Below are 27,960 nucleotides of genomic sequence, written 5' to 3' on the forward strand. Positions count from 1 at the left end.
CGGCCCAGAACACCCTAAGCGAGACCAAAATCCGAAATTTACACCCCTAAGCGAGACGACGAGCATCCCCGTCCATTCCATATGGGAGTCCCTCCCCCCCCGGGTTCAATATTTAGCTGGTTAGAGCTCCTTGTTTGACTGATGTACCCATGGGAAGCTCGACAAACGCATAACAAATAATGAACACGTAATCTTGGACAGTGAAACGAAAACCGTTCTTCAAGGAGAAGAGATTATTCAATTTGTTTGCCATTACATTTGCTTTTCATATGAATCAGAAGAAGATTTCGTAGGATAAAATACGATGAACCATCGAATTACCCAACTCCAGCGATCAGACGGAAATCATCTTACTTGTTGGTGGTGTTTAAAACTTGTTTCAGTGACGTAGGACACTCTAAATGGTATCACTGCAACGTTAAACTTTCTTGCATTTCCGTTGGCTCAGTTGTCAAGTTCAACACCAACCCACTCGTTCTTATTGGAACTGTTTGCTGCTTTCTTCCCCATGCAGGTGACGGAATTATTGATTAGAAGCTGAAGTAAAAACTCTTTTATTCTGTCAAATCATCCAGCGTAATGATGAACCCTCACAACAATAATCATATAATATATGACTGGTAAAATATGAAATAAGAGAATAGTTAAGTGACAACTGAACTAGGTAAAAAACAACTGCTTGAAGCATAAAAGAGGTGCTTTGATGGGTCACACAGAGGCGAACACGTAAATAGAAACAAACAGACAAACAAGCCTACAAACAAGCTTGCAAACAAAAACAAAGACAAGAACACAGTCGTGATGTTAATATCTTCTTTTTATTATCGACTTATAATACTAATTTACATCATATGGACACGCAAATTTTTATTTGCAATTTTACACCCGTATTGCACACGAACAATAATCGGCCGATCGGTTAATTCTCTGTGGGTTTGACACTTTTTTTAAAAAAAGGTTAGACATTTAGGACTTTATAAAAACACTTAGACATTTAGGATTCATCTTGGCCTTGATGAAGTAAAACTAAGATGACTACGGCCACAGTAAAATACTCTGATCACTTGCCTTCCTTGCAAAAACCTAACCCAACTATATAACTAAGTGTTTCCTTAGTTAAGAACAAATATACCTTATATTCACAAGAACATCAAGTTGGATTACTGGTCCATCCCGGGTGGTCCATGTCCTGGAAGATCGGACTGCTTTCGTATTGACCTGTAGCGCATTTGTCAGGTTACACAAACAGTTTACCGCTATCATGAGAGTAAACTGTCTCGTTAAAGGACAGAACCCGACCACAGCCAAGGCCCCCTCTCTATCGACTTACGTGCCAGAAAGGGACACCAATGCTACCGGAAATGATACAATTAGACTGCTGACAGCCGGTCTTTTCTCTAAAGGGTTAGACGGGTATTTATCCGTGAACACGAACGCATAAAGGCGATATGGACGAAAAGGGGTTGAGACTAGAAAAAGGGGTTGGTTGTTTTTCTTCTCGCGAGTGCCGCACCTTCTTCTCGTCCCAATCTCCTCTAGTATGAAACAATGATGTCTCGCCTCAGAATCCCCGCTTCATTTCGAGAGAAAAACAGACTGCCAGTAGTCTACGATACAATGAAACCGCTGTACATGCGTCGCGAGTTACCTTACATGTGTTACACCATTCACAAGTGCAACTAAGAACCCTGAAATCCTCGTATATCTGCTGATACGTAACCATAATCCAATGAAGTCAGGGATCCAGTCAAGAAGATAGCGGAGAAAGTAATAGGAAATGCAAAACATACAATTACTCAGTTTTCTTTGTGACCTTTCACTAAACTGATTTGTTCTTCTCTCATGATGGTACTGAGTTACCTCTGATATTTTACATTATTCATTAACACGAGCCTTATCTGTCCAGGAGTCGAAAAATATTGTGTCTTCCAGCGGTGATACCATGCCAACTTTAATTCGCAATTGCTCTTAACTTTAGTCTGTCCACAGACGTTATGTTTTGCCGCGAGTTATTTGTTTTTGTCCTTCCCCAGGGTCATCCCTTGCGCTCGAGCTTTTTCAAATCCCCTGCGATTGATACTTTTGCTTGCGATCTCGACGAACTCAAGACGAAATAGAACGTCTGTGAACAGACTATTTTCACTTGCCCTCTGTACATCTTTTGCCATCCGATTTTATTGATATCTCTGTCCACAAAGACTATCGTGAAACTGTACATGACGTTGTCAACAAACTCTGCTAAAGGAGTCGTGCTGAGATTGTAGTTCAAGCAGGAAATTGTGGCAACGAAGTTGACATATTCATTACTTCCATCCAAGGGCAGAATGACTTTGCCCTCTTAGTTGCATGTTCCCGCAGTGTTCCAGGCAGTGTTAATCCGCCGTAGACCACTTTCCATATCACTGGGCGCGCATTACGGTGATGATGGAGCAGAAGAAGTAGACGAAGTAGATGACGTCCTTGTGTGTGTCTCCACAGTATTATCCTCTTCATCGTAGCGCAAGGTGGGTCTGAGCGCCGCCCGCGTCAGCCCCCAAAACTTACTTGGAGAAAGACCTCTCTTAACGGCAGTAAAACGCCATCCAAGGTGGTCAGAACACTGCGCACATTCTGCTATCGTCCAAGCGTACCTTATCAAAATGGAACAAATTTAGCGCGGGACTCTATTTTTTGCTTGTCATATACCTCATAGTAGGCAGCTGAGGGGATGATAATAGAAACTGACATGCGTAACGGCTCTAAATCTCGTTCCCAGAACCCGCGCGCTTCTTGGTGCTAACGAAAAGGATCGCGGCGTCTGGGGACGAGATTGGCCGAACAGTCCAACAGAGTCCACCGGGGACGAACTCCCATACAAAAAGGACGGGGGTGCTCGTCGGAAATTTTGAAAAGAACCCTAAAAGGTACCAAGGTCCTGTTTTGTGGGCGTGGCTTGAAATGTTTTTCACCCCTAAGAGGTACCAAAACCGCTTTTTAACCCCTAAAAGGTACGACGAGCACCCCCGACCTTTTTATATGGGAGTTGTTCCCCTCCCCCCCCCGTACGGAGTCATCTTATCACTTTGAATCATGAGGTAACCTTAGCAAACTCTCTCACGAGATAATCGCACTGAGCAGCAAAGGTTCTTTGTCTGGTGCGCGTTCCGCTCGTCGACGGCAGCAAGAGGGCAAAGATCACAAGAAACTTGAAAGCTCTCCTTGTCCTTAAGAAGACAACTTAATCCGACCCGTGACAGACAAAACAGGGGCATATAACTGTTTTAGTAGAGTCGCTAAAAATTTGACATCACAAACACAGTTTTATCAAATCGCTAACCTGCAGGACCGTTTTAATTTCCCCCTCCATCCCGAAACCCTAGCGAGCCATTCGAGAACATACAATATATTGGCTGTTGCAACCAGAGAATGCATTCGTTTTAAAGGTTCAGTAAAGGTTCAGTAAGCCTTGTTTCTGAGAAACAAGGTATTTAAGACAATCAAGTATTAACAAGGGAAAATCAAACTTCGATTTTAAACGTCGCATTGAGAAGTATTGGCTAAGACTAGAGAAGACGTCGAAGCTAGGCCAGATGATTGCGTATTACCAAGAGATTATCAAGGTAAGTACCATGATAATCTCTTGGTACTACATGTATTTACTTACCCAGGGAACCAGCTGTTCTCTGCTGTGGGTTTGCCTCTCAGTTTGATGCCAGTGGCTCGATAAAAAGTGAGTGCTTCGTGAACCCAGCCATGAGGATTCACGTATGCACCTAACGGACCATCCAATGACATGCTGAAGAGGAACATGAACGAAATAGTAATTCTCCCTACCGAATGCTTTAATTTTCTTTCAACGCCGGCTATGAGCATGAGAATACAGGGAGTCGAGGCAGAGGTCACACTACGCCAGAGAAATTTGAAAACGCAGCTTCATTTCTACGGTTAGGCCTACCGTCCACACTAATCCGTCACGAAAACGGAGCTTTTCGAAAACGTTTTTCAAAACGGAGGAATTTGAAAACGCCGGCTTTGAGTTCTAGTGTGGACGGAAAACATTTTGAAAACGGAAGTTTTAGAAAATAATGGCGTCACCATAATCATGTAACTTCCCTGACCAAGTTTTCCTCAAACACAAATCCAAAATGACTGGTGATTGCTACGTTTTAAAATTCCTCCGATGTAGTGTGGACGAGACCTGAGTTGCTTAGTGCGCTTGCCTTCCCCAGTCTCGTAATCCGGGGACAGTTTCTAGGCTTCCACTCTGCCATTAACTGGAGCTGTTTATTTGAATTTGTTTCCTCTCTTTGAAGGGCATGCTTGGAAAAAGTGTATGACACTTAAATTCCCTGAGTTTTCCAATTTTAGACGAAAAACTTACCCCGAGGTTGACAATAACTAGTAAATAGATATCATAGAATATAAACTTAGAATTCGTGCAGTCAGACGTCCATATTATTCTGACAACGCCAGACAAGAGAAGATGAAGACTAAAAATCCCCAGGAGGGGTTGGAAATAGCGGGAAATAGCTGTCAATTCTGCGACCTGGATTTTTCGCTTTTAGACGCATTCTCATCCATCACGAAGACATCCACGCAACGCGCGTGCTAACAGTGTCCGCGAAAGAACCGAGTACAATGTCTAAAAATAACTTGAGAGGAATCACCATAGCAACAAGGTCTATAAGAGGGATTAACTATCTCACCCTTCATGCTCTCTTACCCCAGATAAGCCATCCAGATTCAACAGTTATAACATGTATTTAACATTTCTCTCTGTTTTTTTTTTGTACAATAAAAAAACTGAGCTATAACATGAAATTAGCAGTAAAAAAAAAAACGCTTGAAAAACGAGAGAAAGGAAAACCGTAGTAAGTTTTTCAACAAGACCTGGATACTACATATAAAATTGTTAAAGGAAAGAAAAAGAGAGTAAAAATTCAGAATTAGTCCCGTTCAAGAAATGGAATCTTACCTGAACAAATCATTTTTATCAACGATCTTGGTGTCACAACCGCGGCAACACAAGACGGTACACTGAAATCAAGACAAAAAAAAACTGTAACAGGCGTTATAAAACTGAATACTGTCTGATACTTGGTGCAAGGATTTGAAAGGAGTAAAACCATGCTGTAAATCATCAGATGGTGGTATTCACCGTTTGTTTTAACAATACTTAAAAGTTACACAAGGATTCCAAAAAAACAGAATATCCAAAGTTATAACCCATAACATATTTTTGTTTGCATGAGATTGGTCTAAAAGCATCATGTGACTGAATATACCCCAGCTAAAACTGGAGAATATGTGAGTGATATTACCCAACTTATGAGAACCCACCTATTGCAAAAAATATCTGAAGGACAATAAACACAATAAACACATTTGACTTTAAAAAAGATGTTCCGAGAAACAAACAGTTTTTCCAGAGCAAAGACAGTGAGCTTTGAGGAACAGATAATATCCAAAGACAAATATCCGAGGATATTTTTGTGTAAATGGAGATTGTACTTCAATACAAACAGGGTGAAAATAAAAAAAAAAACTCAGTTAAACAAAATGAATGCGTATGTTACACAGTGGTACATTAAGTTCAGAAAAAAAAACATTCTTGACAAGAAACAGGAGATTTACAGGTTTGTAAAGATACCATGTATTAAATTACCTTTCGCACAATTTCAAGCTCCTTTCGCAATCTCTCAGTAGCACAGTTGATGCTTAGTATTTGAAGTCTTAGGCTGTCATCCAAAGGCATGTTGGCTGCTACCCAAAATGAGAAATCTACAAAAAAACACCATATATCGCATCCTCCACTAGACCAGTAGATAAAAGAGCTACATGACGATTTGTGGATCGTGAAAAGTTTAACCCACATTTTTCAAGTTTGTCATTTGTAATCTGTGTTAGTCTTCTTCATCCTTAACCATTCTTGTTCCTTTATGGTTTATTATTACCTCTTTGGTGTTTTTCTTTCTCAGTAAACTACTATTTTCAGGTTTCCTTCAATTTAAAAGTAATTTAGCACATGGTAAAAATAACTCAAAATACCATGGCTAAGCTCCTATAATACAAAGGTGAATCTAAATAAGTTACAGCTGTAATGTACAGTATGTTTGTCAGTTGCAAAGTACCCACATAAAAAGAGCTTAACAAAATTGGTCACATCACTGTCTTGTTACCATGTTGCTATACAACATCCCTATGATGTGTGAATATCTCACGAGTGTCATTTTCTGTACATGAATGTCTCCCTGCCTGATTTTACTGTACATGACTGGGACCCACACTAACCTGTTGGTGCTTTAGGAACATTGTCAATCCTCAGAGTTTCACTCCAACTTTTTAACTCCTTCTTGATCAATTCCATCAGTACATACTGAAAAGTATTTGTCGAGGAGAACATCTGAATGAAGACATCTTAGAGAAAGTAATTAAACCAAAAAAAGGTGTGGTCTTCACCAACCATCCTAGAGGTTGGGCAGGGTACATAAGTGTATTTGATAATTCTCCTGAGCAACTTGATGCATAAGATGGAGAAATGGACAAGATAATAACAATAATGTTGATGCTGTTGAAAGAACTTTACATGTACAAGCAAAACTTGCTAGAGTCATGTTATCCTACAAATCCCTCTAAATCCCCCTATATCCTTATCTTTGGTATCCTTTTCCTTGTTACTTTTGAAAATACAAACAAGAAACAGAATGTCATAATGTACAGTCAAACCTCTTCTTATATACACCTCCATAATGCCAATGGACAATCCAGAGAAACCAGAGTTTTTACAATCTCTACCTCTATAATATAAACAGCTGCAAAATATGTACACACAGCTCTGACTGTTTGCTATCTGTATTAGAGAGGTTTGACTGCACTCTCAGTCATTAGTTCATGCTCTAGCATCTTGGGTCCAACTACCCCTGCTGCATGCCAAGTAATATGTGCATCACTTGAAGCCAAATTCTCCCAAGGTAAAATCCTCAAATGTAACAACTGAAGAGCTTTTATTTTGATCCCAGGACTCAAAAGCATCAGATTAGAAAATAGAATCAGAAAATATGATGACAAATAAGAACACTTAAAGACCACTGTCTTGAAGAATTCTTAACTTGGCCAAACAAACAGAAAAACTGTTAAAACTGGGATGTTTTGTAAGAATGAAAATTTTGAGAGCAATAACCTGGTGATTACAAACTTACTGGATTGTACAGTTGATACACCCATCCTGGCCATGAGCTTAGACTGGTGGCTACCTAGAGAAATAAAACATTTCTACACTTATTTGTTTTCCTGAGGAATAAAAGCAAGTTTAAGTAACTATTATAGGGTCTCTTGGGCATCAGTAGCTTCATAGTTTCTTTCCTCAGCAACCATTTTTTAAACACTCAGCTTAAAACTTCCTGCTTTAAGCAAGTCCATTCTTGTTCTTAGCATTTGGTGTCTATGCCATTACTGTAGAATATTTCTAGCTCTCCTGTTATGTTTTGGGGTCATTACATTTAGTTTCCAATTTTTTGCAGAAATGAGATTATGCATCTGTCAACTCTCAGATACTAAAATGTTTGAACGATGTTTCTGTTTTGGTTTGAGTTGGAAGGGGAACATTTAAAGGGCAAAATTTTAGATGGCGAAAAAGGGTCAGAATAAGTGGTGAGGATACTGTGATGAGGTCAACTCTAAACTATATGGATTCTTAAGAAGAATCTGATAGACATCACAAATTCTTCAGACACCTCACCCTCATTGTGGAAGCTCACCTTTTGGTATCTGGTCTTCCCTAGTCGGTTTTTTCCTGAAGAAACCTGGTACGGTTTTTCGAGGCTGCCAGCAGTGGTTGCCTGGCAACCAAACTTATGATAACAGGACCAAAGTGCACCTTCAGGATGAGAGGGTAGGTTGATTTCTGGTAAGACATGTACTGTGGCCTGTAATACACTGTAAGGAGAAAAGAGTGAAGAAATACACTGATGCTGATAAATGCTTGCTGTAAATCCTAAAGTCCATTAGCACATGACACTTAAATAACCTTCAAGAATTATGCACATTTGTCCTAGCAAACCACAGTTATTTTAGGCCTTAATTTCAGCAATGTTGAATAAACTACTGAAGTTAAAGACCCATTGCTTGGGGAATTTTGATTGGATCAAAAATGTGTAAGGTATTTCAACCCACCCATCAACTTGTCTACGCAATTCTTTAATTCTAAATCTCTGTCTGCCTGTAGCTTTGATTCGTAGTGTTACAATTCCTCCATCTGATTCCTCCTTCATGGAGAAAATCTCTGCTGTAGTACCAATGGCTGCTAACAACTGGCTCTGGTAGTTGCTATATCTGAAAAAAAAAGATAATAAATTATGAAAAAAGTAAAGGTCATTCTAAGAAGACAAAAATGTGTATCAGACGACACTTTATACCACTTTGATACAAATCAGATAAAAGCCACCTGTGTGAGTTGTACATATGCTACATAAGCTGGGGTCATTGAAAGGGAATTTCAAGGACCTGTACTTGTTAGCCAGCTAATCATGGATATGAGGGAATCTAATGCATTTTAGTGTATCGCAGTGTAAAAACTGCGAGGGTATAGTCTGAGCCCTGGCCAGGTTGTTGCCTCTTGCTAATGGGAAGGGCACTTTACTCCACAGTAACTTTCTTCACTTGAGGAGACATGTGAGTACTGTCAAATTGGCAATAAAAAAAACTGACAATATGCTGGGGAAGGGGGGTGGGGGTAAGCTGGGATCAGCAATCCCAGACAAAAGTAGTTGGGTCATGCCATTTTTAGACTTGAGCGTTTTATCGAGGTATTGGAGTTTACTTACCTACCAGTAGGTAAATATTTTTCGTGTGTAAACACCAACTGCTACCATGGTGAACACTGCCCGAGAAAGTTAACCAAGGCAAAAGTTTGATTTGCCCTGTGATCAGACATGGTTTACGTTGGAAACCAAGGTCGAGATGAATGATATAAATTATCTGCTTTCTGCTGGATAGTATTCCACATCCCCTGGTCAGTCTCATTTGATCACATTTTCGCGACCACGTTTTCAACAACGATTGTTTTTTATCTACGCATGAGTCAGACAAAAAACAAAGACATTTTACAACCGTTCTTTGCCAAATCTGGACAAACCACTTGGACAATATATTTGAATATACATCCAGATATTCTGAAGTTCTCTTTCCACAATTCTTCAACAAAATTTCAACGCAAAAGGGTTTCAAACCAGAATTGTTTTCTTGGCCATGACTGTGCACATTTAACATGCCTGGTCTTTCGAAGAACAATTCAATTGCAAAATCAATTGCTTTCGCCTCAATTTCTTCAGGTGCTGCAAAAGTAAGTGCCGCAAAAATCTTGTGTCCTGAGTTTGCTGTTCAAGAACAAGAAAATAAGACGCAAGGACTACAAGAGCCACAGTTTTTCTTTTGAATGTGGGCATTTTATGCATAGATTTTAGAATTTGCTGCCAATTTGATCTGATCGTGACTGATGACAGGTTTAACTTGGTTATTTGAGGCAGTAAAAACACTGTACTATTTTAGCAAGGTTTAGTCACTAAGTGTTTACCTTGGTAAACGCTCAAGTGTAAACACAGGGTCAGGGACACTTCAGCTGGATGCTGTGTTTTTTTTTTCAATTTAAAGAAAAAAAATACCAGATTTTCAACATTGTAAGTTGGGAGAAACGGACAACAAGATTGGTGTCTGAACATTTCCATCTGAGATTGAGGGTTAGCATCCCATTCAGAGGACGTTGTTGTACTCAAAGTGCCTGGCCCCAAATGCTGCAGAAAATGCTACTGCCCAAAGTCTTAAGAAAACGATTCTCAAGTCTCTTACCTTGCATTCACCAAGCCAAATGTCCGGTCTTTTTCTATGATATTTTTCATCATTGCCACTGACTGTAGTTAAGGAACAGTAAAAAAACTAGTTAGTGACAATGCACCCAAGGAATTAATGACACCTTGTTAAAAGTGACTTTGAATCAAGGTATCTTAAAACCACCAAGGAAATGAAACTAACCCTGACCACTGCAAGTTATTCCAAGCAGTTGAAGGGTTCTAAAATGCAAAACTTTTTTAGAAAAATTATATGAAGCTAAATTGGAAATTCCAACAGGATTTGGGGGGTGGGGCATCTGGCCAAAAACGTTATGTAGAGGGATATGGATATTTCAAAGAACACCGAATTGATGAAAAAGAAGAAAATGACTTATCTATTTATCTATCACTGTTCCTGTCTTTTTTTGTCTTTCTATTTCCAGTATCAGGAATTTACAATACTATTGATTGCCGTGTTTTAAAAAGCCTTGATGGAACGAGTGCTGGATTTTCCATTGGCTGTGACGTTAATTATCATGCTCTCAAGTAAAATGCAAGAAATTGTGAACACACTCAACCAGAAATGCAAGAGGTCGGAACCTGGAGCTTTCTAAATGTAACATATTAGTGTATAATACCATACATCTAATTACCTGTGGCTGGAACAAATGCAGAGGAAGTGTTTGTCCAGGAACCAAAACTAAACCAGGTAACATCAACAATGGAAGGGTGATGTGTGTACCAGGTTCATGAAATGTGCGTCCACTGAACTCATCCATTTCTTCGCCAAGATACTGTAAATACAATAAAGTAGGATCTTTCTTTCACTCAAAAGAAATATTATGTACTGTAGTTTTAGGTTCCATAAACAACCTCTTGGTTTAATGATCATAAACATGCAGGGCTGTTAAATACATTTTTATCCACCTGTACCCTTGATCTTCACAGTTATCACAAACTTGTTACTTTATGGGTGAATTGTATCAACAACGGGGCAGTACATCCATACCATCAAAAGCCCATCATGCATACTCAGCCATAGTAGGTGTCATGCATGGGTTACAGCTCTTATTGACAGCCCTGTACATGTATATGTCACACTAATGAGATTGGAGCTACCATCAGTAGCCATGATAAAACTGCGGTATTCTAAAACTCATCGTAATAATATAATATTGTAAATTTCCAATGATAAGATAATTCTAAGGGTAGCAAGTGTTAATTATCAGACATTTTGGTGCATATCCCACATTTAAGGTGCATATCCCAAACTATCAAATTGTTTTATCTATTTTGAGCTGTGTTAAAACAAAATCCATATCATAGAATTTTCATCACACAACAGGATTGTACTAACAGGAACTTTCCTTCAAATTAAAACTGAAAACTTGATTAGTGAAGTGAGATATTGTTGACTAACATAGTAATGCGTCATGAAGTAGAGACAGTTAACAATATCTGACAAGCTTTCTTGCAGACTACCTACAAAATGGTCTAGACATGACAACCCGCCCATGTGATGGCGACATAGATTTAAAGTGTAACAAAGAATTTCATCTTATCTTTAAAAACTGTTTCTATGAATTTCCATCTTTCATTTTGTAGAAAGAACTCAGTTGCACCAACTCTATATTTAATAATATTTTCCGCTCCCCTAAAGTAACAACTTCCCAAGAATGGCGAGCCCTTAAGGCTGACAATTCTAAAAGTAATGAGAGTTGTTACTTTTGGAATTTTACAGTATCATCAGAGGTTACCACAGTTTAAATTTTGCGCGGAGGATTATTCTTGTCTTCACAGGGCTTATTACTGGACCTTTACACTTTAGCGCATTTCTTACCTGGTGTCTTGTGGGAAGGGACTGGTCAAAATTCACTATTTCATGACCGTCACTGTCATCACTCTCCTGAACAATTTCAGCTAAAAGAAAAAGAAAGAAAATTTAGGGGGTGGGATGAAATAAAATTCTAGCTAAAATGTAAGGTAGCTTAAATTTGTTGTTATCCAGTGTATGTAGTAATAAAGAACTGGATTTGAAGACATGATTGATCATTGCACTTATACACACAACTTAAGCAGTTGTGAAATTAAAGCCTGAAAAAAATTCAGGCCTGAACAGGATTCAAACCCATGACCTTGGTGATACCGGTGCAGTGCTCGCAAAGTGACCAGCTCGCAGATGGCTTGATAGCTCAGATGGAAGCGAGAGAAAAAATTAAAATTTTTAAGCTTCAGTTTTCAATTCCACATAGTAAATTGTAGTACTGTAGATAGAGGACCACCCTAATTAACTTAGTGTTAGCTTGGTGATATCCTCTGTAAATATTGTAATTATTATTATTATGATGATGATGACGACGACGACAACGACGACGATTGATGATGATGGTAGAGCACTGCACTGGATCCCACAGTTCATGGGTTTGAATCACATTCAGTCCTGATTGTTTTTTTTTCAGGCTTTAATTTCACAACTGTTTAAATTGTGTGGATAACTGCAATGATCAATCATGTCTTCATATCTTTCTTCGCAGTTCAAAAAAATGATCTTCTTATATTCACTTGTGAAGAACTGGATTATAGCTTTTCTTCTTGAATGGGATGCTAGTCCACCCCTGACTACCATTATACTAGCATCTACATCTAATTGTTTGAAACTTTTATCATTTAAGTAATTGTTTTCATCAATAGCCTTCTATAAATCACTAGCTCTTAGTGAACTCGGCATCCTCACCAAAGATTATTATCATTGATTAATAATTTCATCCATCTTGTCTGAATGCCGGTTCAGAAAACAAATGTGGATCTGGATCAATCCTTTCACTTCCAGGAGTGATCGATATATAAATATACATTTCTTCACATGTACCTTAGAACCTTTAGCTGAAAGTTCTCCACTTAATGGAATACAGGTGTCAAAAATCGTATTTTTGGCGTAAGATGCACGCTGAAAATCATCATTGAAATTTGCAGCCAACCAAACAATAATTTATCTAATTCCTCGTTGCTTCCTTCAGCCATTTCCCTCACACAATAAAATTACCTGCAGAATCACTGGTATCTGATCCAGAATTGCCGCCAAGGTAAAGTTCCAGTTCACCATCGTAGCCATTTTGAACGTTTAGCTCTTCATCTGAAGACTCGTCCGCCATGTTTGTTTTGGTTGTGAATCGACAGCAAAGGCTTGTGGGAGATAAAGGCGGAAGTCAACGTCATCCCTACAAATTGACCAATCACGTAACGCTTCGTATACTCAAGCCTAAAGGAGTCTTCTATCAAACTACACGTTCGCTTGGAAATTAATCTCAGCAGAACTGCCTTTGGTCTGTGTTTAAGCTTGGACATTGTTCAGTCATTGATTGTTGGCTTGCTTACTTGAAGATTGAAGGACAATGAATTGCGACAATCTTATTCTACTAGTTACGGCAGCATTCAGCATTCTTGTTATCGATTTGGCACTTGCCAAGGACTATTACAAGATTTTGGGAGTACCGAGAGATGCCAACGACAGACAGATCAAAAAAGCGTTTAGAAAGCTTGCTGTGAAATATCATCCCGATAAAAATAAGGCTAAAGATGCAGAGGCAAAATTCCGCGAAATTGCTGAAGGTAGGTAGATATTGAGACGTCTATTACACTCTTGAAGTTGCGTTTAATATCCTTTCACCTCGATCTCTAGCAAGAGAGAGAAAAACAAAAATATTGAGCAGGAATGTACAGTACGAGTAGTCGGTCATTAATTTTCTTGCTGTTTCTTCATTTTGAACTATTGAAAACGAGCAATGATATTTTGTTGTAAACGGATTGTGAATTTGGAAAATTCAGTCTTCTCAAAATTTGAACCCGTGTCTTTTCCATGACTTCCATGGAAATTGACATTGATTTGATTAAGTGTCATCCTTTCTTTTTGACATTTATCAGGGAAACGAAACTGCTTCCTTTTTTTCTTAGAAAAGATGCCTTTTGAAGGTTCCTCATGCGTTGAAACTTGTAATTCCTTTTAATTGCAGTTTTGTTTACATTACAGCGTGCTTGTGGATTGCACAACAATCTCTGGTACATTTCCCATTTTGCTTGTCAATTCTAGTGTGGATTGCCAGTCTTTGGGTTCATATTGCTTAATTGAGCATGCTATTTTCTACTCTTAACAAATTAAAATGGTTTAAGACTGGCATGATAGTAAACCAAGGAATTGCAGCTTTGTTTACAATAAACTGGGTCACTGTTTCTCGGCAAAATTGTCAGATTTGTCACTTTCTCAGTGTCCTTTCAGTGTATGTAATATATCTCAATTACATAGTACATGTCCATGTGATGTTACAACCCAAAAACTGAGTACATTCTTCGCAATTGGGACCAGACATAAGAACAGTTATTGCGACTTGAAATCTCGAGCCCATGTATTAAATATTTGTTTCTATAACAAGTCTATATTAGTCTTAAAATTTAAAAGGTAAATCACCATCAGACTTATAAGGACTATGCGCTATAGTGAAACTTAAGTTTGATATACTACATGTAGATAAAGTGTTTTTACCTTGAGGAGAAAAATATACAGACATCAGAGCTTTAGGACATGTACTTTTAGGCTCTACAAATCGGAGTCTCAGTACTGGAAAGTTGAAAATTACGTTGAAAAAGTCTGGATTTCAGGTCCCTGTTTCCTTCCTTGTAAGAAGATCCTGCTCATTTATTATATCCCTGTAGGTCATTATTCAAAGTCAGTTATTTTGAATTCCCTGTCATTTTGAATTTAAAACCAACCTTGGATTTGCCCTTCAGTCATCTACTATTGGCTATTTCAAACTCCTGCTATTTCGAGCTATTTTTCATTTCCCTGGAGAGTTTGAAATAGCAAGGTACAGCTGTACACATGATAAGTATTATTACTCTTATACTTTCAGCATATGAAGTACTATCAGATGAGAACAAGCGGCGTGATTATGATCAGTTTGGTTCTGAAGGAATGAATGATAATGGCTTCAACTTCCGTCAGGGTGGAAGTTTTAAAAGCTTTGATGACTTGTTTAAAGATTTTGACTTTGGTTTTGGAAGTGGACAAGGAAATGGTTTTAAGTTTTCATTTGGAGGTGGATTTGATGATTTCTTTGGTGATGACGATGAGGATGAAGAGGAGGATGATTTTTTTGGTGGATTTAAATTTGGCGGTTTTGGAGACTCATTCTTTGGTGAGGAAAACTTCCATAATAGCAGACAAAGGGAAGATTTATATTCAAGTGACAGAGGAGACAGGGTTCACAGAAATGTCAGACATGAAGAGTTTCGCCAAACAAGTAAGTAAATAAAAAAAAAAATGTGTACCTTAATAAATAAATAAATAAATAAATAAATAAATAAATAAAATAAATTAACTTTGTTTAACGAGGGTAACACACAACAGTCTTACGACTGACAAACCTGTGGCCCTTGAATTTCCAATCGAATAGTAGTAATTAACACTTGACATGTGTAATATGGGTAAAGCAATAAGCATCAAAGTCAGCAAGTGGAAATCTTCAGATTGCTTTTACACTCACGACAAGTGGAGGATGGGAATTCAATTCAAGTTGTGTCTCACCTATCCTACCAACAGTCATGTCCAAATTTAATGTGACAGTCTTGATTAAACACGTGAAGGTGCAGTGGCATAACAGTTTGTGCACTGGGGCCCGTTTCAGGAAGGTCCTGAAACGTTTTTGCACCCGGAAAGCAGTAGCAAAATCTCAAACCTTATGATTATGGAGCTGTTTTGTTCATGTTAATATGGACAGAGGTTCTCTTCATACAAGGAGTCTCAGGCGTGTACACCTCTCTGTTTTTAGATACAGATTATCTAAAAATGGCTTTGCAGGCCCGAAAAGTTTCTGGGGCTTTCAAGAAACAGGCCCCACGAGTCTGGATGGAGTGGTCCAGGTTCAGGTCCTGGCTGGGGTCATTGTGTTGTGTTCTTGGACAGGACACTTAACACAAGAGTGCCTGTCTCCACCATTGTCAAATTTAATGCATGGGGTAACTCTGTGATGAACTAGTATCCCATCCAAGGGAGAGTTGCTTGCTCCTAGTTTCTTCATGCTACAGAAAACAGGATAAACTCTGGTTCTGTGCCACTGGTCTGGGGCAGACTTTATTTTATCACTAAATATACCCAAGAGTTGGTACAATATCAACCTTTCCTATGGATCAATGTGCTCATTCTTAATCAATTTGTCTTTTAATTTTCAGGAGGCAGAAGTTGCCGAACTGTCACAAGGAAAGTGGGCAACATGGTTACAACATTTACAGATTGTTCATAGGGGTATTGTTCAGTACTTAGTAATGATTAGGGTTGCTTCAGGGTTAAATTAAAAGAGGCATTATAGGTTTATCATGATCAAATTGGATTGGCTAGTGTTATTGCTAGTTGAGATAGCTCATATGAGTGCTGTTCAAATACAATAGACAACTTTAAATGAAATGTTTGTAAGTTCTGTTGCTATTCTGATTAATTTAAAACTACTGTCACCTTAAAATTCATCTATAGTACAGACATAACTGAATTTGATGGACTAAGACACATTATTAGATTAAGTGTTATGGTATATGAAACTCCAGTCACAATACCCTGTTTTTGAGTTCTCTTCTGCTTTTGTGTGAAAGTGAAATGTTCATGCAAATCAAACTCATTTTCATGCGGTAGAAAAAGTTTGCAAAAGAACTAGTTTGGAAACCAAGGAAAAAGGCAACTTGGCAATGGCTTACTATATGAAAACAGAAATTTGTCACCAGAGATAAGTCATTCACTCATTGAAGAAGTAGGGGTGGAATGTTTCTGACTTCATACAAAAGATAAAGCTGAGTTAAGAACAGGAAATTATAGTAGCTACAAAGGACTACTTCTGCTTCAATCTACCAGGAAGACTTGAATTTATCATGTAAATCTCTCTTTTGATGCAGTTTTTAACAGCTAGTCAAAATTCTGTTAAGTCCAAGCCTGCAGACTATTTCTGAGAACTGAAAACTGTTGCAATCGTACAAGTAATTTAACTATTTTACTTTGATGAGGGTGCCTTGTTGGATTGGTGTTAAGGGAACTGCTGGCAGTTACAAGCAAATTTCCTTCGCTCTAGGACTGAAGGATTAGATTTATTTTTGTAAGGAAAAAATGTGCACACTTGTATGTACTGACTCTCAACTAACCTTAGCACTCAATGAGGGGTAATCTTAAATTATTATATTTGAGAGATTAAGCATCCGGTTTGTTTTGTTTCATGAATGGGAAAAATATATCCTGCTTTTGCCATCTGTTATTGATAGTTGAAAGTTAGTAATTTCAGGTTTGTTTTTAATTCCTCTTTCAATATCATCATTAGCAGCAAAAGTAACCAGAATCTGTAGCAAGTAAAGCGTGATGCTTGACCTCCCAGTTATTAGTAATTAGTGTTTATGCACAATAGAGCATTGTATTTACCATTTAATTGTAAAGTACTATTGAACTAGTTTGTACATACTTGTACATGGAATAAACGTTTTTCTTACACTCTTGTTTTAATTAGATTTGTACAATGAACATGAAATCCTACACCATTACTTTCAGGTACATGTAACTTGGGATTATCGTGACATAAAAATGTCCAGAAATACACAAAATGTCCTGTCATATATTTCGAACATATTTTTCAATTCAAGAACTTCTTTCTTCCATCATTGAGATGATGCACATTATACATCTCAAGCAAGTAATATGTTATATTTCTTAGTAAGAAAATTGTCCAAAGAAACTAAGCACTTTGATTGGTTTAAAATTGTTACTCTGTTTAACAATTAGATTATGAACTTGAGATTGCTATCGCACCATAGTAGTCAACTATCACGCATAGAAATCAAGGGAGAATAATCTAATTGTTTTAGTATAAATCTACTAGTCGTTCCAAACTTCATCTAAATCCTCTTCACAGACACTTCAAAAATGCACAAAAGCGGCCTTTAATTTGTTAACAAGCGCTTGCTTCTATGCAAGTGACTATATATGAGTAACATAGCCAATCAGAGAATGCCATTTATGATGGAATCTTAATAGATTTATACTAAAACTTGATAGAAACAGAACTAGCATGAGCTGTTGATGTAACTATGGTGCAAGAAAGGGAATCTGCTTTCTTTTTTGTCGCAGACTTTTCTGAAAGAAATAGAAAACATGTTCTCTGTGTTTCTATCAAGTTATAGATTGAAACACTCAAGCAAGTTTGGCCTGTCAGCTTTTCCCACAGCATTTCTCATTTTGCCAAACTTCAACTCGTGTTTTTATAACTTGACAGAAACACAGAACATGTTTTCTATTTCTTAATTTTTAACATTTGCATTTTATGTTTTGATGTTTGGTTTTGTCCCAAGTAAAATGACCAGCAAAATTTGAAAATATCCTTGGAATTACTTTGACGGATACAGCTTCGGTAAGTTCCTCCCAGCAAACAAGGAAGCTTTGTGTGAAAAGTTATGAAGGGTAACAAATGCATCATCATCACCTATCTTTGGTGTCATAACAGAAGATATTTCACCATATGTCAATGTATCGAATTTGTTTAAATATGCTCCAATTGTTCAAATGGAAACCATACTCAAGTTTTAACCAGAAGGGAAATCCACACCCAGTTTCAGACCTAAATGGCACCATCTATGACCCATTTTCATACTGAAACAGCTTATCAACTCTACCACTTGGTACAAGACACATAGCTAGTGGAAGGGAGTACTTCCTGGACTCAGTCACTTGTCACAGCTTCAACAGTTCACCTGATTGATGACATGAAATTACATAAACCCCTTAAGAGCTAAAAACTAGTTTACTGTGCACCATTCTACAAACCATATAGAATGTGACAGTTGTTCAAGTATGGAAGCAGTTATGGTTGGTTGTGATGGGGTTCTGACATACTGCACAGACTTGGGCATTTTCTAAGCCCAAAAATACAGCCCAAAATATCACAAAATGAGAGAAATTATGCAAAGTTATAACCTGCAAATACAGCTGCATCACATTGTGCATTGAGGCAGCTGAATTGATTACACAGATTGTTAGTTCCAATGGTTTTAACACCCCGTGGGCCCATCATCTTTTATAACAGAAATAACCTGTATTGAAACCCAGGGAAGGCAAACAGATGCTTGATCACAGGTTACTTTAAGTAACAGTTTTGCAAAGTCAAAACTGTGAAATGAAGGCACTTTAACAATAAAAACAACATAAATTTACAGCATCCCAAGTATTTATTGAAGTCTATAAAACCATGGATCCAGCGAAATATGTTATGTACAACATTTTTATAGCCTCCTCTACTTGCAAGAGCCACAGCAAGGAGGGGTTTAAACATAAGCTTTTTGACTGAGAGCTTGTGGGAAACTTTGCATTCGGCCATGTGGTCTTGCATTGATTAACACTCAACAGCTCTAGGCTGTTTGTTGTTAACTTGGCAATGATCTTTTGCTTGCTTCATCCAGCTCTTCCAAGTTAGGTAACCAGAATGCCTACAATAAATTATCAGTCACAACATCACTACATGTCTGAGCAAAAACATACTTTAAAAGAGTGGATTTTCACACAAATGCACTGCATTTTTCATCAGGGTTCACTGAAGAATGACCAAATGAACAGGAATTCTGTTTTATGTGCACTGAATGGCTGTTTTATTGAGTTTACATATAAAAAAAAAATACTCTTTTTATAAACTGCAGCATTTGGCCAAACATTGTACTGTAAGTCTGCACTTGACTCAAAATGACAAAAACCACCAAATCACATCCTGGTCTTAACAACTCACCCTATTGGGGATACTAGTCTATTGCAGACCACCCCCTCCCCCCCTGCATTTTACAAAGTTGCCATAACAGTTTACTGCCACCATCTATATGTTATAGTTCCTTTGCAGCTGTTATTTGGGTTGTTATACACCTGCCCAATGGCTGTATAAATGCAAAACGTATTCTTTTCCACATTTTTGGACACCATGGTTTCAATACTATAGCCTTGAGCCAGTCATGCAGAGCATCACTGAGTACTCACTACACCAATCAAAAGTGGTGATGTATCACGACCCTAGCACCTACAATGTCAAATGGGTCTTATTATTTGATGTAGTCACCAGTCCAGGCATTGAAATAGAAAGTTTTACTCAAATAAAACATGCTTGAATATGAAAATCAATTTTGCAAACAAAATCTATGTACATAAGGCATCCAAGTTTATTGAAGCAATCTAGCAACATTTTGCCAAACAGTTGATGTAACTATTTTGGTGACAAGTGCCGAAGGTGCTGCAGACAAAACGAAAGGCAAGGAACATGGTTTGAGTTTAAGCAGTCATTGGTGGGGAGATGCCTTGCATGATGATTTTTTATTTTTATTTTTATGACCAAAATAACAGCTGCAAAGTCCGGGGCTAATACCGTAAAATCCCAAGTTAAAGCCCTGGGCTTATATGACTTTATAACAGGTTTTGGGTGGGCTTATAAACAGGGAACTTATATCCAGGGGGCATATAAGCGGAATAAAAAAATGTTTCAGAACAGTGAGATAAAATGTATCTGAGAAACAAATTTAATCTAACATTGATCGTTACACTTAGAGCTATTACCCTATTATAACCCTATTACCCTGTGACTTTCGATTAAAAATTTTGATGTTTACAAAGAAACGCAAAATGAATGGGCTTATAACCATGGGGGGCTTTAATGCAGGATTTTATGGCATTATCAATATGTCAATGAACTACTTTCCACTGATTTTTCTTTTTCCTTGTCTGAAACAAAGGAAAATGAAAGTTAACTTCAACTTACCATATTAGTACAAGCACTAGCTAACATCATGTACTTAGGATTAAACCCAACACACTGAATAGGTCCAGGGTGATTTCCCTCTAGCACAGTCAGCTTCTGACCACTGTCTGAACCCCACACATGGACACGCCCATCTTGAGAGCCTGTTGAAAAAAGGTTTGTATTTTCAGTATCTGGAACTTAAAATTTTACCCTTCCAAAATGACTGTTAATTTCTTTTACTAACTGCCATGCACTAGGTAAATGATTTGTTTTAAAATGAAAAGTAATTAATTGTATGAAGAAACAAACCCAAAAACTCTAAAGTTTGCAGCAGAAATGTAGAGAAGAGATCATATTCCTAAAGGGCTGTATAAAGAACGGAAGGGGTTTTTTCTAAGACCCTCCACCCCACTGGAAATTTCAATTAAGCTTCATACATTTCTCTAAATTTTTTGGTCTTACAGAAACCCCCCCCACCCCTCAGGAATTCCAATCCTTTCTGTGGGGGAAGTATGAATATTTTCTGGAACTGCTGAATGTACAATTTGGAAAATTGCAGTATGCAGTCAAATATGTACCTGAGATGACATACTGAGCATCAGGAGAGAAACAAACTTCAACTGGAGTTGATCTTGTCACAGAATGACCCTACCAAATGTAAAAATAGATATTTAACAGACACACTTGATACAGGTATCAGGAAGTAATCAAAGTGGCTGCAAGCCACTGAACTTGGAAAATAAATTATGAAAGGGTGTTATGAGGCATTGCTCATTAAGGAACTACTTGTGATTTGAGGGCAGTCTAGCTTTTGAACAAGCCCATAAAGCCTTTTCCATTCAGGGGTGTGTTGTGATATTTGCAAAATGAAAAAGTTCAACGTCAAAAAAATTGTTTGTTACTCAGACCTGCCTACATGTTTTACATTGCGTGTATCTGTACATGTCTTCACAGTGCTGTAGTCAAAAATAGCAAGATCATTTTGTTTGGTCAAAAGTGAGGTATAGACTGAATGAAACACTTAAGCCTGCGGTATGTAAATAAATAATCAATATTTTAGCCTTTCGGTAACTGATGCACAGTTAGCGCAGTGTGATAAGTGCTGGCTCGCCATGCGGGACATTGAGAGTTCAAATCCTAGTGGTGACTACATTATTTTCCCTTTTCTTCATTGTTTTTCTTTTTCTGTCAAGAAACCAGTTACCGAAAGGTAGCGTTTGTGTTTGTGTTTCTTGTGTTAAAAAAATCATCTCGAGCCTTTAATTATTTGTTTATATCAATTGCTTTTGAACTCAAAATATCACGTAGGTTTATTTGAGAAGGAAAAACCACAAACACTTTCCCTGAATCAAATCACTAAGGAAGAATCATAAGTATTTTCCTTACAATGAAAAAATCATTATACCTTCTACCTCTCAAAAATAACTAACTTGACACACTGCAAGCTACTGTAAAACGGCCTTAGACAGCTGATGTTCAAAACCCGGGGGGACTCCTATATGAAAAGGTGGGGGATGCTTGTCGTGTCAGGTAAAAATCAAGGATTCTGGTCTTACGTAGGGTGTTGATGACGAAATGTCACCATTTTTAGCTATCAAAGTCTCCTTTGGGTGCACTTGAGGAAATAGTAACAAAAGAAACATTTTCAGGCTTGATTTCTGCTGATCTCTTGAGTAGATGAGTCGGGTCTACAAGTGTGCATGGGATCCTTTCTTGAACAGTGGCTAGTGATCGAACCTCTTCCATTTTAAGTGGTCTCTTTTAGGGGTCTAATGAAGCTTGAGCAACATCCCCATTAATCTCCCTTAGGAGTTAAATTCACATTTTCCGATGAGTATCCCTTGCCTTTTCATGTGAGAGTCCCCCCAGGTTTCCAAATGTCTAACGGGAAGTGAAGGAGTGAAGGAGGGAAGGAGCGAAGGAGCGAAGGAGTGATGGAGTGAAGGAGTGATGGAGTGAAGGAGTGATGGAGTGAAATAGTTCCACCACTAACATTTGGAAAATAATATTTTCCAAGTTTAAAATTACTGTAGTTACATCACCAACTACCAGTTGGCAGGGCTAAAGCTCTTAAACAGTTACAGTTAAAAAGAATTTGGCAAAGGTAAAGAATCTGATATCATTGACGCATCAACTGACATACTATGGACACACCAATGACACGCTACCAACACAGCGGCCGACCTACTACTGATGCATCGGCTGAAATACTTACCTTTTTTAACTCTTACTTTTTTACTTGACACAAAAGGATGACAAATGTGAAATCTAAATCGCCACCATTTTGAAAATGAAACACTAGTATGTTGGTTTTCTTTTTCTTGATGTTCAATTTACACTCTATCTGAGTAGAATTAGTTTACAGCTGCCTTTAGAGCTGCTTCTCACCTTCTCGAAGCATTTAGCAACTGATTAATTTCAGTCAGAGGTAGATTATTACCATTACTGGAACAAATGGGCCACTAGCAGTTGAAAGTCAAAGCTAACTTATTTAGACCATCCTTTGTGTTTTTGATAGTGAACCATTTTATTTTAATTCCTTCATCTTCATTTTACATTTTCAACCAACAGAAACAAGGCTTAGGGCTGATGCAAACTTTTGAAGTAGGCAAACTTTTCGAAGTATGCATGTATATGTATGTCTTAAATGCTGGAACAGATGGCTGGTTTTGCCATCTCCTTTGAAGAGTATGAATAACCTGCAGAGTAGCTGTCCAAGATCATGAAGTAGATGGTAACTTTGGTCAGCAGCCAGCTACCTTTAACAACCCTGTAAGCATAAATAATATCTCCCTCACTGCAACATTTGTACTCACTGTAAATGTATGAAGCTGTGTTCCCTGAAATGCATCAATCAAATGAATGACTCCTCCGTTTGTAGCCAAGAGGATCATTTTACCATCTGAACTGAACTTCACACTTGTCCACTCAATGTTGGGATCATTTTGAATGTGGAATGTGGAAAATGGGCCCTGAAAAGAGTTGACATTTTCAGTATAGTGTAAGCCTTGAAATAATAGATTAAAACAAAAATATTATTAAGATTGTCAGCTGTACTTTACATTTCTTTTAATTTTAAAGTTGCTTCCACAAACTTGGTTTTGGAGTGTTTTCCCCAGCATATTCCGTAGTTCCTGAACAGAAGTGTGTGTGTGTTAAGAAAACACTCCAATGTACATTTTAAGGTTCAATTCTTGCTTCTGGTTTAAATTTTGTCGGCCCAGTTTTCAAAACGTACTAGGCCAACAAATGTAATCTTGAGGAAATTTACAGTGACTGGTTTTCATGGCCTAGTGGAGATGAAGGTGGAATACAGGGTCAGAGATTGGGTTTTCGAATCTAGGTGGAACAAAAATAGGCTTGTTGTAAAATAGGAGTACTACGATAAATGTTGGGAGGGGGGCTAAGGATAGGGTTAGGGACTGAGTAGGGGTGAGTGGTGTGAAGGAGAATTATTATTTATTATATGAAGTAGAAGGGTAAAAATCAAGAATTCTTGACTTCTTATTGTTTGTGATTCTTTTAAACCACCCTCCCAAGAAAGAAAGTAAAGAAAAGGACTATTAATTTTTGAAAAATTTTTAGAAGAGGTAAAAATCGAACCACAACATATACAAACACAAACCCATCTATGTTTTTCCACAGAGATGGAAGAAGAGTTAAGGTTATGACCAAGAATGTGTCATCGACTACGGACATCAATTGTAAAACCAAGTTTACCATCCTTCAATTTCAAACAATACATAAACCATAATTTATATCACATAGTGTACTAGTACTGACATATGTACTAAATAAGTGATTACCTTATCAAATGACCTCAAATCATATAGTTTCACCATTTCAGAGTCCACACCAGCAGCAAATATGAGACCCTCAGGATCAAAAGCCGCAACAGGTCTCCCATTCACGTGCATCAATCCCTTGATAAAAAAAGCGAAAGTAAATCAGCATAATATATCTCTTGGTGATTAAAGACAGACACATGGCTCCAAACATGTAGTAACCATCTCTAATGCATGGTATGATTTAACAAATGACTACATAAATGTACAGCCATAGGGGACAATGTTGATTGCAAAACAAATCTGACCAATGCACAGCCTTAATGACTAACAAAAATAGGATTCAAAAACTGAGAGAACCCAAGGAAATCACACTACGATCAACCTCACTAAGGCCACAACTATTCTTTACCCGAGTTTGAACAGGAACCTCATTTGCATCAAGGCTTTTCATAAGAAAGTCTCAGGTATTATCCTATAGCCACGTATAAATAGTGTCCACATGTAGTTCTATATCTTTGTTCAGCAATTAAGTCTGTACCTGACAGTTTGGGGATCTCAAGTCCCATAACCTTAGAGTCCTGTCCAATGATCCTGATACAAAAGTATCATCCATAGGTGACATGTGAAGAGTCATCACTCTACAAAAAATGCAAAGCTCAGGTAAGCAAGTGCATATTGAAAGTATCTTGAAATTATAACACAATATATGCACTTGGGCAAGACACTTTACTCTCACAGTGCCTCTCTCCACCCAGGTGTATAAATGGGTACCGGCGAACTTAATGCTGGGGGTAACCCTGCGATGGACTAGCATCCCATCCAGGGGGGAGTAGAAATACTCCTAGTCGCTTCAAGCTACAGAAACTGGGATAAGCTCCGGCCTGATGGGCCACGTGGCTTGCATGCAGACTTTACCTATATGCACTATATGGTTAACTTTACAACAATCACTCACTCATCTTCATCATCCTAATTCCACTCAAAGTTCGAGCAATAAGTACAAAAATTATCAACTAAAAATCTACTGATGTGAAGTATATATGAAATAATTCATATTTGAACTGCGGTTGTAGATGAAAGTTAAGAATGATCATCGCAGTAAATTTTCCAATGTAAGCAACTGGAAAGAAGAAGCCTGCAAAAAATCAGGGCTTCAATGGAATCCTGTTGCAGCCCTGATTTTTTTCAGGCTTCTTCTTTCGATGCGATGATCATTCTTCACTTTCTTTTAAAAATCTACTCATAGCACAGTAACTTTTGGAATACTATTTAAAACAACTCACTTTAGTTCATTTTTTGAACTGACCCCGCAATTAGATTCTCAAGCATTCGCGAGAAAGTTAATGTCAAACCTCGTAAGAATGCTTAAAGCGTGTGTTATTATGTTTTTAACTATTGTGAAACGTCTGTTTTAATTGAAGTACGGATAACTTCAAGTTCAGTTTTCTCTCGCAGGGATGGCTTGAGAGCTTAAGCTCTTCTTAACTGCTTTCAAAGTATTACCATGCCATGAGGTTTTTTTGATAACTTAATTTTTGCCATTATTGCTGGAATGTTCCACAGAAATCATCTTTAGTGTTCCTGATTTTCCAGACTTCTGAATACCAACAAGTCTGGAGACTTCAATGTATATATTACAAGGAAAAAAAATCTAAATTCAGAACCTCACCTCTTTGTGTGACCAGTAAAATATCTGAGATACTTGTTGTCATGGAGAGAGAGATAACGAATGGTGTCTATTGCAAAGAGAGGAAAGTTTGCACTAATTAGAAAAAAAATGCTTTGTATGATCTTAAAGGGATTCTTTCCAAAATGAGCACAAAATAATTCTAGATCAGAGCCAAATTTAAAAGCACAACATATCCTCCTGTCTAGAATCTACAGAATTGTCCAGGAATTTGTGGGATCTTTTAGGATCTTACAAATGTAAATTTTATAGGAAAAAGATCGTATTAATAAGGATCCTAAACTATGTCTTGTATCTTGTCTAACATTTTATTGCTGGTAGGTTCCATAAGGATCCTAAAGGATTCTATGATTTGCTTTCATGAAATATCCACAAAAGAAACAACAATGGTGACTTAAATTTGTTGCAAGGTGAGTGGATGGGGAGAAGGGGGAAAATCAAACCTTCTGTGGGAAGGGCATGGATATTTTCTAGGAGGATATATTAAATTAATATACAACAGGGTTGTACAGGATCAGTGTATGTCATTCACAGCATGGAGACTACTTTTACACCTAAATGGTGCTCCCATTAGCCTGAATATGACTTAGGTTAGCCTGAATAGCTCCCAGGTTAGCCTGTTTATGGTTGCTCTTTTTCTAACAAACATGCTTTCCCTGGGTCCCACCATGTGAAACAAAATCTGCATCTTTTGTTGTAAAAGTTTCAACTCACTTTAAAATTTCATTGTTCCTATACATCTACAAGATTTTCTGCAGGGTCTTCAGAAAGCCATTTCTGCGGGGGCTGCTCTGTTAATATTGTTTGATCTTCTGACAAAACGCGAGGGAATTTGGAAGAAAAATAGCTTTTCTTGGAGGTGAGGGGAAACAAAAAATTGCATTAGTCTGGAAGGGGCTTGGACATCAGAGGGTAAGGTTTGACTTTCTGCAGGGAGGGGGGTAAAGTTTGACTTTCTGCAAGGAGCAGGGTATAAAGTGGAATGGCCTGCAGCAGTCACTCTGCTCCATGGCTAGATTGCTCCAAGCTGCTCTAGGTCAGTTTGCTCCAACATGCATATACTGGTAGATTATTCCTTGCTCTTTCATCCACTGTCAAGCGAAGCTCGGTTACTTGTGTGGAGAGATCTAACTATTAGTTGGAGTGAACTGACTTGGAGTGATATAACCATGGAGCGAAATCAACTTTAAACCCCTGCAGCTTACAAACATCTTCCAATCTTAGACTATGATTATGTCCTATTGCATTATTATTGACATTACCTATAGCTCCTGCGAGCAAGCTGATGTTAAGCATTTCTGCTAAATCTTTATGGCTTACCATCAATCTTTGTCGATGTATGAATCACTGTGTTTGTTGCATGTGTATACTGGATTTGAGCGACGCCATATTTCTTGCTGTAAAGGGTTCTTTTTGGTCTGTGAAATTGACAAAAGAGTTCAAAAACAAGATCAGCATTAACTTTTTGGAGGACTCGAATTTCTCTTTTGTTCAATCAAGGAACTTCCGGAAAAACTAAACAAGGAAGGTGTTTTTTCCTTCCATGTGAGCTATAACCTTTCAGAAAGGCTTAAATATAAGTTCACTTAAGTTATATAAGCTTAAGCTGAAGTTGTTGATCTTTTCTAGCTTACTTTCCTTCCTGGCAATCGTAAATTACAATTGAATCATCATCACTGCTCGTGATAAGAGTCTCTCCATTTGGTGAGAAGTCTATATGATTAATCCGATCACTGTTTTCTCGAAATACTTTCGCTACTCGAAAACTTCGAATGGTACTGTCGACAAGTTTCATTTCTGTCAGAAGATAAAGGCCGCCATTTGCAATGTGGTACAGCTCTAGGGTCTTTTCATGGTGATTACATGACGTCTATAACAACTGGTTCCACGAG

At 37.9% G+C, this 27,960-nt stretch overlaps 3 protein-coding genes across 3 annotated transcripts; 1 reads left to right on the forward strand and 2 right to left on the reverse strand.

The window, feature by feature from the left end:
- Positions 1-8: 8 nt before the first annotated feature.
- Positions 9-12,971, reverse strand: LOC145498659 (protein cereblon-like). Its single transcript, XM_081478578.1, has 12 exons — positions 12,847-12,971; positions 11,644-11,723; positions 10,457-10,597; positions 9,823-9,884; positions 8,152-8,310; positions 7,737-7,914; positions 7,179-7,232; positions 6,271-6,355; positions 5,645-5,760; positions 4,955-5,016; positions 3,644-3,775; positions 9-2,630 (listed from the first exon to the last, which is right to left on the reverse strand). Exons 1-12 carry the CDS (start codon positions 12,953-12,955, stop codon positions 2,414-2,416), a joined length of 1,395 nt encoding a protein of 464 aa, XP_081334704.1. The 5' UTR covers positions 12,956-12,971; the 3' UTR covers positions 9-2,413.
- Positions 12,972-13,100: 129 nt separating this feature from the next.
- On the forward strand, positions 13,101-17,319 carry LOC145498665 (dnaJ homolog subfamily B member 9-like). Its single transcript, XM_081478584.1, has 3 exons — positions 13,101-13,412; positions 14,708-15,097; positions 16,026-17,319. Exons 1-3 carry the CDS (start codon positions 13,196-13,198, stop codon positions 16,094-16,096), a joined length of 678 nt encoding a protein of 225 aa, XP_081334710.1. The 5' UTR covers positions 13,101-13,195; the 3' UTR covers positions 16,097-17,319.
- A 339-nt stretch (positions 17,320-17,658) lies between these two features.
- On the reverse strand, positions 17,659-27,942 carry LOC145498663 (WD repeat-containing protein 82-like). The gene is made up of 9 exons (XM_081478583.1): positions 27,703-27,942; positions 27,389-27,486; positions 26,051-26,117; positions 24,920-25,019; positions 24,400-24,516; positions 23,410-23,565; positions 21,172-21,241; positions 20,612-20,754; positions 17,659-19,304 (listed from the first exon to the last, which is right to left on the reverse strand). Exons 1-9 carry the CDS (start codon positions 27,861-27,863, stop codon positions 19,242-19,244), a joined length of 975 nt encoding a protein of 324 aa, XP_081334709.1. The 5' UTR covers positions 27,864-27,942; the 3' UTR covers positions 17,659-19,241.
- Positions 27,943-27,960: the final 18 nt, after the last annotated feature.

Source organism: Orbicella franksi, chromosome 9, assembly GCF_964199315.1.
Source record: "Orbicella franksi chromosome 9, jaOrbFran1.1, whole genome shotgun sequence".
Taxonomy (NCBI): domain Eukaryota; kingdom Metazoa; phylum Cnidaria; class Anthozoa; order Scleractinia; family Merulinidae; genus Orbicella; species Orbicella franksi.

Bases quoted from the DNA above. Each gene is read 5' to 3' on its own strand.
- LOC145498663 (XM_081478583.1), bottom strand. From the start codon at position 27,863: ATGAAACTTGTCGACAGTACCATTCGAAGTTTTCGAGTAGCGAAAGTA. The intron at 20,755-21,171 runs GTACATATTTGA...TTTTTTCAACAG, and splicing joins TGCTCAGTATGTCATCTCAG to GCTCTCAAGATGGGCGTGTC. The intron at 19,305-20,611 runs GTAAGTTGAAGT...AATTTATTGTAG, and splicing joins CTAGTGCTTGTACTAATATG to GCATTCTGGTTACCTAACTT.
- LOC145498665 (XM_081478584.1), top strand. From the start codon at position 13,196: ATGAATTGCGACAATCTTATTCTACTAGTTACGGCAGCATTCAGCATT. The intron at 13,413-14,707 runs GTAGGTAGATAT...TTATACTTTCAG, and splicing joins ATTCCGCGAAATTGCTGAAG to CATATGAAGTACTATCAGAT. The intron at 15,098-16,025 runs GTAAGTAAATAA...TTTAATTTTCAG, and splicing joins TGAAGAGTTTCGCCAAACAA to GAGGCAGAAGTTGCCGAACT.
- LOC145498659 (XM_081478578.1), bottom strand. From the start codon at position 12,955: ATGGCGGACGAGTCTTCAGATGAAGAGCTAAACGTTCAAAATGGCTAC. The intron at 7,233-7,736 runs GTGAGCTTCCAC...TTATTTCTCTAG, and splicing joins GGAAGACCAGATACCAAAAG to GTAGCCACCAGTCTAAGCTC. The intron at 5,017-5,644 runs GTAATTTAATAC...TCTTGATTTCAG, and splicing joins AGCTTGAAATTGTGCGAAAG to TGTACCGTCTTGTGTTGCCG.